This window comes from Leucoraja erinacea, chromosome 28 (assembly GCF_028641065.1).
Source record: "Leucoraja erinacea ecotype New England chromosome 28, Leri_hhj_1, whole genome shotgun sequence".
NCBI lineage: Eukaryota > Metazoa > Chordata > Chondrichthyes > Rajiformes > Rajidae > Leucoraja > Leucoraja erinaceus.
In genome coordinates, this window is record NC_073404.1 from 14,965,698 (window position 1) to 14,979,176 (window position 13,479).

At 42.5% G+C, this 13,479-nt stretch overlaps 1 protein-coding gene across 4 annotated transcripts in view; it reads right to left on the minus strand.

Moving 5' to 3' along the window:
- The window catches only part of zzef1 (zinc finger, ZZ-type with EF hand domain 1), a 149,512-nt gene that overhangs the window by 122,630 nt on the left and 13,403 nt on the right, over nt 1-13,479 (minus strand). For 3 of the 4 annotated variants that reach the window (XM_055657836.1, XM_055657838.1, XM_055657835.1), the window contains exons 2-4: nt 6,367-6,511; nt 3,722-3,916; nt 738-921 (exon numbers count right to left, since the gene is read on the minus strand). In XM_055657836.1, coding sequence (XP_055513811.1) covers nt 738-921; nt 3,722-3,916; nt 6,367-6,511 — 524 coding nt within the window. The remainder of the gene's footprint in view (nt 1-737; nt 922-3,721; nt 3,917-6,366; nt 6,512-13,479) is intronic. The other variant, XM_055657837.1, reaches the window with a different exon arrangement.

Genomic DNA, 13,479 nt, shown 5'->3' on the forward strand with positions numbered 1-13,479 from the left:
CAACTTAATGGCATCTTTCCTATAGATGGGTGACCAAAACTGAACCCAACACTCCCAAGTGTGACTTCACCAATGTCATGTACAACTGCAACATAACATCCCAACTTCTATAATGCCTTTACTGATATAGGCCAGCATGCCAAGAAGGGACTTGACCCAAAACTCTCCTTCTCTCCAGAGATGCTGCCTGTCCCGCTGAGTTACTCTAGCATTTTGTGTTTACCTTCGATTTAAACCAGCATCTGCAGTTCTTTCCTACACATTTTGTCTGCTCTACTGCGAAATCTCCTCGAGGTATGTCTACTTTGAAGGTTCTCCACCTCTCTCCGACGAGAGTTCAGCAACATCCTCTCTCACTGCTCCCCCTCCGTGATTCCTCCTGAATCAGTCTGAACAAGGGCCTTGACCCAAAACATCACCCATTCCTTCTCTCCAGAGATGCTGCCTGACCTCTAACAGGTTAATGTCTCGCTGAGTTACTCCAGCATTTTGTGTCTTCCTTCGATGTCAAAAGCCTTCACTGCCCTGTCCACCAGTGATATGTTCCAGCACTTTGTCCATAATTAAGCTGGCTGATTAATTTATGTTTTGCTTAAAATAATACTTTATAATATTAATCTTTATAAATCACTGTCTATTGTCAAAATGGTACAAATGATCAGTGGTTCGAACTACATCCATTTTTAGAATTCACTTTTCTTTTCTACAAACATGTTTGTCACCGTCAGTCCATTCACCTGATCCAGTGCGAGCATGAACTGCCATCTGACTGCCAGTAGGAAGTAGTTTCTCCATTGGTCATCTTCTCAACATCAGTTGAGTTTGAAGAAGGTTCCAAGGTGGTGTAGCATTTGGTTACTACGTTCAGCTTATCCAGCTCTCTTTCACCATTCATATCTGTGGGACATTGAATTGTTTGTTCTGTGAGAAATTAAGAAATACGATAATAAAATGATGATACCACACCAATTAAACCACCAGCCAATTAAATACTGCTTATGACATTTTCATTCAAGATTTGGCTTGGTTTTGCCTTGAATTCCAGCATAGCATGCTTGGTTTTGCCTTGAATTCCAGCATAGCATGCTTGGTTTTGCCTTGAATTCCAGCATAGCATGACATTTTTGTTAAATGACTCACAGAAAGTATTTCATGATGCATTTGGAATGAATTGTTGCAACCGCCAGCTGTTTCTCTTTTCTGAGCCAGATGTCCTAATGCAGAGTGCCAAGTTGTCAATTTAAATAAAACAAATTTTATAAATAGAATTAGCAAAATGTCTAGATATACTCTCTTACATGGAACATTAAAGTTGGTAAATGTTTTGCTACATAGTTAGCCAAGTCATTCAATTTAAACATGATTTAGATGAATAGATTGGCTAACTATACTGTTCAAGATGCAAAACAGTTACCAACCTTCCTTTTTCATACCAGACTCATACCACCTTCAGAGCAATGCACCACTTTCACCTCGTAAGAAAGGTTGCTATCTATTACATCCACCACATTGCGTGCCACATCAAACACATCCAACTAGAAAAGGAGCTGAGGCGAACAAGATGACTAAACTGAGCTACCACATGACACTGTTAGCAGTTACATGTTAATTTATACCAATAAATGAACACAATAAGCCATTCAGTTTGCATATGCATTGTTTTTTTAATTAGATCAATAGTGATCTACAGGTTAACTCCACTCAACCATACTTACTCAGCTGTCGACATCTTTGCAAAACAAAGATCTACCAAACTGGTCTTCAAGACTCCTTTCATTCATATCTGTTAAAAACTAAATTCTACACTACTGTTACCCTTCAAATGGTTGAGTTCTCTGTTTGAAGTAAAATAAACCCAGACATGCTAGGTCCTCAAGTCCCTCATCCTTGCGACATAAACATCAAAAACATTTTATTCAAGACTATTTCTTGATTCATGGCTAATCAGTGATGTAACCACACGCCTACCTTTCCCCTTAAATACCTACCGTTTGCAAAATGTGATAAATTAAAATTAAATATATAGCCAACTGCATAGAAGAGATTTTCCAATTTTTACGCAGCAAGTTAAACAGTCCCAATTTTCAGAAAGAGCATGTTTCTAGATTATGTAGCTCAGATTATGTTGCACAGAAGAAGAGCCTTCAACCGTTCAATCTTCCAATCTTAAGGATAAGCAAGCCAATTTTGCATACAATCCATGCAAATTAATTCATTAAACCACGGTACATTCAGGTGAATTTTCTCTACAACATTGTCAAGTACATTTCTGTTGCAATATAAGTGCAGGCTATTCTTTCTCTGCATTGATTTAATTTAATATCACCAGCTTTCATTGGACCATGAAGATTTTGAACTTCTCTGTTCACTACATTATTCCTATCTAACATTAGTTGTTCAGTAATCAATTTCATGTGGAAAAAATACAAAAACAATACTAATTGGTTGTCAATAAATTGTACAGAAACAACCATTTTCTGTAATCAACTAACCACAAGACTCTCAAATCTGACTAAATCCTCAAATTTTTGTCAGTGATTTGGCGTCAGCTAGTAAAGGCGATCGCATGGTTTGGAAAAGAAGAAAACCTCAAACACATTGCAAACGTTTTCTATTGGAAAAGGCAAAACTTCTCAAGTTCTGTTACTATATAACAATTATTGAAAATGGTTATTCCAAATGTTGTGGAATGCCTGGTATTAATTAGAACATGCAGTTTTCCCATTTGAATCAATCAATTTGTTTAGGATTAATTTTGTCCAGGATAAGCATCTGAACTCGTATTCTAAATTTCAGTGAATCTCATGTGGATAAAGCGATGATCCAAATGTTGCTCCGAGAATGGTGGCAAAGCTGTCAGCGTCATTACCTAAACATAACCATCAAAGCAACCTATCTTCCTCCAGTGCAATATGAATCACTTGCAAGATTCACTACAGCAACTCATTAAGAATTCTTAGCCAACACCTTTCAAACTGCAACTTCTGTCAGCTAGGAGAATGCAACAGGGTCTGGGAGACACCAACACCTTCCTGGAAGTCACATATAACTCTGACAAACGCTAGCATTCCTTTCTCATCATCACTGGAGCAACATGCTGAAGCTGTCCAGCCCATAGTGCTATACTGTCGTATTTGCTTTCACCAACCTCGCTGCAGTAGATCATGGTTGCTGTTCTGCACCATCTTTAAGAAAAATCTGATACAGGAATAAATGTTGGTCACGTAAGCAAGCTCAATATCATACGAAGGAATGAAAAAATACAAACTTGATCCAGTAAGGGTTAAAAGTGGTGCCAGCCCATCGGCATATTCGCTGCCTCCAGAAGAAAACTGTCAGGTTCAGCACTCTGACATATTTACTTTGAATCAAGACTTTTCTGTATAGATACATGGACTTAAAGGGATTTCAAAAAACTGGAGTGTTGAGTTATTCAGAGTTCTTCTTTTGTGAGACTGAACATGATCAGCGCACAATATGTGCAGTCAATAAAGGAAAGCGGTGAATTTACAATAATCATAGAACCAGAACCCTGGTATTCTATAATGTACACTAAAGCAAGGAAATGCTTAAGACGTATTTTATCCCTATGAGTTTCTTCATTAAATTAAAAAACAATTGCTTTTTTTTGTTAATCAAGATAACTGTGCATTTCAACATCATCTTAGAGATATATGGATATTTATATTATATACTTCCACTTGAAGATCCAACATCTTACCATTCTTTTTCTCTAACAACTGCTTCAGGCTATCCTTCAAAACGGAGGAACGCATGGCACAAATGTTATTATAACTGTCCATCATGGGGAAAGGGATAGCATTGCTTGGAATCCTGTTCCTGTGGAGGAAACGCAAGATTTTGGCAGCGTGAACACCCATGCGTTCCTTATTTTTTGAAAAGATGTCAACAAATCCTAGGAGAAAAGGGGAAAAATGAATACATGCAAATACCAACTTTTAATCTGGCAAAAAAAAGTACATAATGATGCGCAAATAAAATTAGCTGCATCAATTATTCAACAGAGAGTGTTTTAGAACTTGTGTGGCACAATTCCCAGCAGCAAAAACATTTTTTTTTAAAGGCTTGCACAATTAAGAACAAAGAAACAAGAACAAGTAATAGTAACTCCACCCTCCTTTGTCATTCAAGATTTGAATGTACTGGAATCCACCTTCCTGGCCAACCCCATATCTCTGGATTTCCTTACGGCTCAAAATATTGTCTCCAACTTATAACAGGAGCAAGTGTAAACCAGTTGACCCCTCAAACCTGCTCCACCATTCAACAAGATTATGCTGACCCAAACTTGGCAACACCACCACTTTCCTATGGTCTCCCCATATTCCTCAATTCCTTGTCATTAATTACTTGTCAATTTCTGTCTTGTATATACTCGATTACTCCATCTCCACAGCTTTCTAGGTAGGGAATTGCAAAGGCATGACCTTCTAAGAGATGGAAGTCCTCCAATTCTTCCCTGATGGCCTTTTATTCTGAAACTAATCCCCCTACTTCCCGGAAAGGTAAATATTCTCTCGGCATCCACCCTATGAATCACTCTTACGATTTTATGTTTCAATAAGATCACCCATCATTGTTCCACAGTTCAATGAAAACGGGTTCTTGTTTTTTTTCCCCATATGTTTACCCCTTTATTCTAGAAATCCATCAAGTGAATCTCTCTTAGGAATCTATCGTCGATTTAAACCAGCATCTGCCGTTCTTTCTTACACAAGTGAATCTCTCTGCTCTCTCTCCAATATAGGGCCATCCTTTGTTACCGATGCAAGTACATTTAGCAACTGAACAATTCAAAGTAAAGAATTTCAAAGATCTAACAAACTCTACCCCCAAAAAGTTATAATTCTACTTCTAATCTGGACATGGAAGAATGTCTTTTCAGTATCCAATCTCTCATATGCCTTGAAAAACCTAATGAGAGTAAACCAATTCTACTCAATCTTTCCTTGTATATAATCCCCATGCCTGAACTGCTCAGAAGAATCAACCTGGTAGATAGACTGAATCGGTTTGGATTCTTTTAAATGCCATTTTGATCCTCTCAATTTAGTCAATCAACTTACCAGTCGGCTCTTTGTTTACAATTAAAAAATATAATAATTGGAGTCCAGTGCAAACAAATATGTACCATCTCTCAGCTGCCTTGTTATTCAATTTAGATAGCAGCTCCATTTTGTTGTTGCAGCATTAATTGCATGCAGGCCAGATAGCATATATTTGCTATTCAAAATTGGTATCTATAACACAACATTGTCTTACTGATGGAACCTGAAGACCAAATAGAGTAGACCAAATCGGTATTCACTGAAGATACAGCAAGATTTAACATCCTTACCCAATGTGACCGTTAGCCAGAACACTGATGTTATCACCTCGGGAAACCAATCCTTCCCAGGGTGCCCCAAAATGATCATGAAATGTTCATGTTTGCATATACTGAGACTCCAAGTAAAGCACATGTGACAAGCAAAAAAGACACGTCAGGGTGTAGCCAAGTTGAACTAGTCACTCAGCTTAAATGCCCAACACTAAACTACTCGAGAAGATACTCTATGGAGACCCACAGCTTTGTGATTAGTTCAAAGGGGAAGGATTCTCCAGAGACCAATCTTTAAACAATACAGCAACTCAAAGACATGGGAGCACAAAATAAAAATACTAAATGCCAGAGAACTCAAGAGATATAGAAGCATCTATGAAGAAAAGCATTAACATGTCAGGTCGATGACCTTTTGCAGCCTGCTTGTAGCAGTAGTAAAAGACAGTGATGCAATGTGGAAAACCATGTACATATTTCATGTTCATAAGAGATAGGAGCAGAATTAGCTATTTGGCCCATCAAGTCTACACCACCATTCAATCATGGTTGGTCTATCTTTCCCTCTCAACCCAATTCCCCTGCCTTCTCCCCATAACTCCTGACACCCCAGGGGTTCATTCTCTTCTTCATATTTAAAGATGACAGTGTCTAATTTCAGATCCACTCCCACTTCAGGTTGGTTTGCAAGTAGGTCTGGATTTATTTAACTTAGCTGGGACTAAGTTACACAAGTCAACCAGAGAGCATATACCAGCCAAGGTTTTCACGTCATCCTTGATGGCATGCAGGTAACTGAGGATGGATCAGCTTTGGCCTTGATCCAACATTCAGAGACAAATCCCTCAGGAACAGGGGTTTGTAATATAATATAATATAACAACATTATCAGTTCAAGAAACAGAAGGGCTACTAACTTTATGATACAGTCAACAAAGTTTAGAAAATGTGAGTTATAAATTAATAATTATCAGAAAATCCAGCAGTTTATAATTTCTGCAATACATTAATCAGGCTCCTGCTACCTGGAGTAAGGGAGCATCCCTGGAGTTGTCGAATCACGTGACTCAATTCTCCCCGCAGATTAGCTCCACCAGAGGTTTTCAATGACTCCAACATGTTTTCCACAGCAACTATGCCATCTCCTTCCGCATCAAACTGAGCAAATGCCTGCGAGAAAGAAAAAGGGCAATTACAGCAAGGTATTCCCAAGGTTGCACATGAAAAGATTGAAGAAAGTATCATTTCAATTTCTATCAGGATAGAGTTAAATATTCAGTCAACAATACACCTCGTTTTACAGAAGGTGGCATTGAATTGGTATCTTCTTCACACAATATCCAATATATTAGTGTTAAAGCCAGATACAGAAAGGCAGAAATGTAATACTGAGACGTTAGTCCTGCTTTAGTGAGTCTCACTCCAAAGACTTGAGGCCAAACCAAATACTACTCCCATACAGCAGTGAGGGGGTCACTGCATTGTTTACGTTACTGGAGACACACGAGAATGCTGGAATGTGAAGCTTAAAGGGCCTGTCCCACTTTGCGTTATTTTTGGCGACGCGAGCGTCAGTGACTGATGCCCGTAAAACCGTCAAGTTGTACGACATACACGCTGACATATGCTGTCCTGCGGGTGACGCCCAGTTAGGGTTAGGGTTAGGGTCAGGGTTAGGAACCAATCAAATCTGCTTAACCTTACTCGCTGCCTCGAGGATATAAAGTGCTGGATGGCCCAGAACTTCCTCCAACTAAATGAGAGTAAGTCTGAGGTCATCCTTCTTGGCCCCTCGGACTCAATCAAAATGATAGCAGGCAGTCTTGGCAGCCTTACCCCACTACTCAAACCTCACGTCAAAAACCTCGGCGTGAGATTTGACTCAGCACTGAAATTTGACAAACAAGTCAATGCCGTGGTAAAAGCTAGCTTCTTTCAGCTTCGGATGATAGCTAAAATAAAACAATTCCTCCACTTTGATGACCTCGAAAAGATCATCCACTACCCCCCCCCCCCCCCTCCCCTCACACCCTCTTCACCCCCTCCCTCCCTTCTCCCATTCTCCAACCTCACCCCCACTTTCCCTGACATCCCCCATGTGTGGACCCTGTGACCAGCGATCCCCCGCACACGCTAGGGCCAATTTATACAAACCTGTGCGCCTTCGGAGTGCGGGAGGAAACCCTAACCCTAACGCTAGGTTGATAGGCTTGGTATAAGTATAAATTGTCCCTAGCGTGTGCGGGGGGTCGCTGGTCGGTGCGGACTCGGTGGGCCGAAGGGCACTGTATCTCTGAACTAAATGTGACACAGGGGCCCCAGGGGTTGGACTCGAATCCCCACTGTTCTGCCTGCTCCTCATGGGAAATAAACTGTTGACCACGAATTGTCCCAGAGGCAGATCTCTCTTCCAATGGTCTCTCCAAACGCCCAGAGGCAGGGGCTTTTCAACTGGGTACAGGCAATGTTGTCAAAGTACCAGTGCCACCCACCTGCTCTGGTCACTGAGTCTAAATACCCTTACCCATTTTGAAGCAAGGCAAGGGGGTGGGGGGGTATGTGCAAACAAAAAAAGCAAGTACAGACTACTCGGGCATTAATTAATCTTGGTCAATTTAATGTTTAGCAGGGCCTCAGTGCGATAGATGCACCTTAAAGATTTCTGAACAAAAGGACACAACGTGCTAGAGTAACTCAGCGGGTCAGGTAGCATCTCTGGAAAACAATGATGGGTGACGTTTCAGGTCAGGACCCTTCTTTAGACTTGATAGGTGATGTTTTGGCTTCAGAAGTACCGACCCGAAACGGCACCTATCCATGTTCTCCGGAGATGCTGCTTGACCGGCGTAAACCAGCATTTACAGTTCGTTGTTTCTAAGATTTCGGAACAATCAGTGAGGGGCTTGGTGGAATTTTACTATATTTTGTTTGGTATAAAAAGAATGCTTGCTATCTCACACATTCAATTTTAAAATGTTCCTCACAAAATATTTCTAATATGTCAAATAATTCAAAATTTTTGAATAATTCAATTTTATTCATCTGATGAAGAATATCTTGCAAGTAACTTTAATAATAATAATAACTTTATTTATAAAGCACTTTAAACAACTGCAGTTGCCACAAAGTGCTGTACATGAGAACTCATGGACAAAAAGCTATTACAAACCATTAAAAACCGTAAAACGAAGGACTATAAAAAAACACACTAAAAATTAAAAGACATTAAAAGCACTAAGAACAGGAGCAATGCCTCAGCCAGTGTCGAAAGCCAAAGAATAAAAATGAGTTTTTAGGGAGGATTTGAAGATGGACAATGAGGGGGCCTGTCTGATGTGCAACGGCAAGGTGTTCCAGAGTGCCGGAGCAGCAACAGAAAAGGCTCTATCCCCTCTGAGCTTCCGCTTAGACCTTGGTACCTCAAGGAGCAGCTGATCAGCTGACCTGAGGCACCAGGCAGGAGCATATAGGTGGAGCAGCTCAGAGAGGTAAGGCGAGGCGAGCCCATTCAACGATTTAAAAACAAATAAAGGAATTTTGAAATGAACTCGAAAGTGCACTGGGAGCCAGTGAAGGGAGGCCAAAATTGGCGTAATGTGCTCCCTCTTTCGAGTTCCGGTCAAGAGGCGAGCGGCAGCATTTTGAACAAGCTGGAGACGAGCTAATGAAGCTCGTGCGACTCCAGAGTAGAGTGCGTTACAGTAATCCATGCCTCTGGGAAAGGGGGGTGTACACTCTGTCGGCCTCTTGCTTGAGTGTCTCAGTGACATAAAGGCCTGGATGTCACTGAACTTTTTAAAATTTAATGATGACAAGACAGAGGTAATGATCTTTGGTGGCACCTCTGGGGCCCCCCCTGTTGATCTAGGCTCTTTGTCTGCATATCTCAAACCTAACATCACGAACCTGGGGATTAAAGTGGACCCTGAGCTTAGATTTGACTGTCAGGTAAGGGCTGTTGTTAAATCTGGTTTTTTCCATCTGAGGCAGCTGGCAAAAATAAAGCCGATTTTGTCAAGGCAGCACTTTGAGACGGTAATCCATGCCTTTGTTACCACCCGGCTGGATTACTGCAATGCACTGTATCTGGGGGTTAGTCGGTCCTCCATCGCCCGTCTCCAGATGGTACAGAATGCAGCTGTTCCGTCTCTTGACAGGCACACGAAAGCATGATCATGTTTCTCACCTTTTGGCCTCTCTCCACTGGCTGCCTATTCAGTATAGGATTCGTTTTAAAATTATTTTATTTACTTTTAAATCCCTAAGTGGTCTTGCCCCGTCCTACCTATCTGAGCTTCTTCACCCTTATTCGCCCTCCCGCTCTCTCAGGTCAGATGATCAGCTGCTCCTGATTGAGCCAAAGACTAAGCGGAAGCTCAGAGGGGACCGTGCCTTTGCTGTGTCGGCTCCGAGATTGTGGAATGAATTGCCTCTGCACGTTAAACAGGTCCCTTCTCTAGCTGTTTTTAAATCACTCCTGAAGACATATCTATTCTCCATGGCCTTTGTAGACCAGTGAGGTGTTGAATTGTTTATTAACTTTATTTGCTTGGTTTTGCTGCGTTGTTCGTACTTGTGTTTTATGTTTTTTTAATTTATTGTTTGGATTTTTGTATGTAATTTATGCGCCTCGTGTTAGTTGTATGTTCTGTTGTTCTGCCTGTTTTATGATGTCTTGCTTGTTTTCTTTTTTCTGTACAGCACTTTGGTCAGCTTTGGTTGTTTTTAAGGTGCTTAACAAATAAAGTTATTATTATTATTATTATTATTAGATGTAATAAAGGCATGGATTACTGTTCCAAAATGCTGCCGCTCGAGAATGGGCTTCACCTTTGCCAGCTTCCTTAGGTGAAAGAAGCTGAACTTAACCACCGCGCCTATTTGTTTATCTAGTTTAAAATCACCGTCCATCCTAAAACCCAGGTTTAAAACGGTTGGCTTTACGGACAATGCCAGTGGACCCAAGTCAACAAAGCGAGGTTCACGACAGCCATTGGGGCCAAACAAAATCACCTCTGTCTTCTCTTCATTAAGTCCCAGAAAGTTTAAGGCCATCCAGGACTTAATGTCCTCAAGACAAGACAGAAGTGATTTTAGAGAATAGTCGTCTTCTTTCTTGAGTGGCATATATAACTGGCTATCATCTGCGTAAAAGTGAAAGGAGATGCCATGCCTTCTTAAAATTGAGCCCAGAGGAAGTAGGTATAGAGTGAAGAGCAGGGGCCCTAAAATTGAGCCCTGTGGAACCCCATATACCAAGGGAGTGGAGGAGGATTCAAAGCCAGCAAGGCTTACACGCATGGTTCTGTCTGCCAGATAGGACCTGAACCATCCCAGGCCACTGCCACAAATGGCCACTTGGTGCTGTAATCGGGAAATTAAAATTCCATGGTCCACTGTATCGAAGGCGGCAGATAGGTCCAGCAAGACAAGAACCACATAATTATGAGAGTCGTTTGCCAGGAGGATGTCGTTGAAGACCCTTAGCAGAGCCGACTCTATGCTATGCATAGCCTTGAATCCAGACTGGAAAACCTCCCGAATATTGTGCTCATCCAGGAAGAGTTTCAGCTGAGCATAAACTACTTTCTCCATGATCTTAGAGATAAATGGCAGCTTGGAGATCGGCCTAAAATTGGCCAGAACAGTTTGATCCAGGCCTGGTTTCTTAAGTAGTGGTTGCACGACAGCATGTTTAAAATTTATGGGGACAACCCCAGAACACAAGCTACTGTTTATGATGGCGAGAACCGACTGCCCTATACTCGGGAAAACCTCTTTAAAAAGAAGAGGAGGGACAGCATCACAAGTGGAACCCGACGGCTTAATATGGCTAACCACATCCTCTAGACCCGACAATTTCAGAGGCACAAACTTATCGAATGCCACCAGGCATGGGGCCGGAACAGAGGGGTCAGAGGCAGGAGCTGAGATGAGAGCCCTTATAGAAACGCCTATTGGTATCAGATATATGATAGTTTTCCTGTTCAGTTTGAGTTTAAATAGAAAACAAAAGGATATTTATAATTATGCATTCAGAAATGTCCAGCAATTCAATCAAGCAGAGACACAAGGAACTCACAGTTGTTGGAAACTTGTGCAAAACACCAAGTGCTGGAGGAACTCAGTGGACCAGGTGCCTATACCTCAGCCAAGTTGTCACATTTCATACATCAACCCAGACAGGCAATGGATTATCTGAATGCACAAAGCATGAAGCCTAATTTTGTGCCAAACTAAGATGAACACATATCCAACTGCCATTAGAGCATCATTAAGTGACTGCTTAATTATTTTATAACTATGTTCTATATTTATGTGCAAAAAGCTTATTAACACTCAGAAGGTTGATTTATTTTTAATTTGGATGAAAAAGATTAGTCAATATTTTGCTTTATTTTTAACTCCCTAATTTGAGCATTTTTGCATTAGATTAGAGCAAGCCGATTACTTTGAATATCAATACATAAAAGTTTCACGCCACCGCTCTTCTGTTTTTCCTATCATTGGGTCACATATTCAATTCATCACCTTTATGCCCACCACTTGTATGACTCTGCAAACACTCGGACCTCCCCGCATTTTCCTTTACCATCTATATTAGCATTGTCAGCAGACATGAATGTAATTTCCTCTTACATTTTATTAAATCGACATGGACTGATTGTTAAAGGGTTGACTGAGGAAAGCCTGAGAAAAGACACTTTCTGAAGAAGGTTCCTGACTCAAAATGTCACCTATCCACATTGCCCAGAGATGCTGCCTTACCCGGTGAGTTACTCCAGCACTTGATCTTTTGTGTAAGCCAGCATTTGCAGTTCCTTGTTTCTACAGGTTTATATTTCTCTTGGTCTCTTCTTCCAAGTACAGGTGCACAACCTTTTATCCGAAGATCCAAATAGCAAACTCCGAATAGCGGACATTTTTTCGGTCCTTGAAGAAAGGTCCTTGAAAACGTTCACCGAGGTGACAGCGGAACCTCCGGTCGGTCCTCGAAGAAAGGGGAACTAAATCCCCATTCATAAAAGAGAAGGTGAGGGTATATTGCGCGGGAGGGTTAATAATTGACAATATGCTGCTACCTGCCCGCTGAGTTAAAAAGTTCCCACGGTAGACTCACGATACACAGTGTATCGTGAGTCTTGCGTGGGAACTTTTTAACTCAGTGTGCAGGCAGCAGCAGATTGTCGCTCCCTTCAGTTTCACCCCACCTACACCCCTCTGCTTCCCGGCCATGTGTGTGACCCCTTCCCTCCCCTCTCCAGCTCCTCGCCCATTGCACCGGCACGGGGGCTTTGTACTGTCTTCACGTCGGCGATGGCAGCAGGTCAGTGCAGTCACCGGAGACGTCAGGACCAATTGGACGTCGACCACCAGGCCCACCGCAAGCACGGAGATCCCAGAGACCCACAGCCAACAGATGCCCAGCCCAGCCCCGCTCCAACTACAGAGGAACCTGGGTTGCGGATGACGGGGCGCAGCTCGGGGCATCGTAGGGGCCCATCGGGGAGTGGGATCCTGTTGTCTCCAGCCACCTGCTATCCTCTGGGAACTGTACCACCCTTGTCGGAGAGTGGGGTTGTTTGCAGTTGCAGAGGGAGGGGGCAAGGGCGGTACAGTTCCCAGTCTCAGCTCCAGTCCAGTGGGGGTAGCCGGAGACGTCAGGACCAACGGGACACCGACCCCCAGGCCCACTGCAAGCACGGAGATCCCAGAGACCCACAGCCAGCAGCAACTCCAGCCCAGCCCCGCTCCAACTCCAGAGGAACACGTAGGGGCAGAAGCTGATGGCGTGCAAGGTACGTCTTGTTCTTGGGGTGGCGGATGAGGGGGCGCAGCTCAGGCTGTGGGCAAACTGCCACTTGTCGCCGTAGCGGCCCATCGGGGAGAGGATTCCTCTGGAGTTGGAGGGGGAGGGGGGTATTGTGCTGTTTGATCGCCCCCTGCTATCCCAGGGACAGGGAGACACAGCGGCTTTTTAGACTGGTGGGCAATCACTTCCAAAGTTCTGCCCACACAGTCAGTACACCTCTCCTACACTGCATTTCATACAAACATTTATTCTGCAAGAAAAAACTACATTGAAGACTCAAACTCGCGACCAAGTAACTGCCAGGATCGAGGCGCAAACTCGCGAC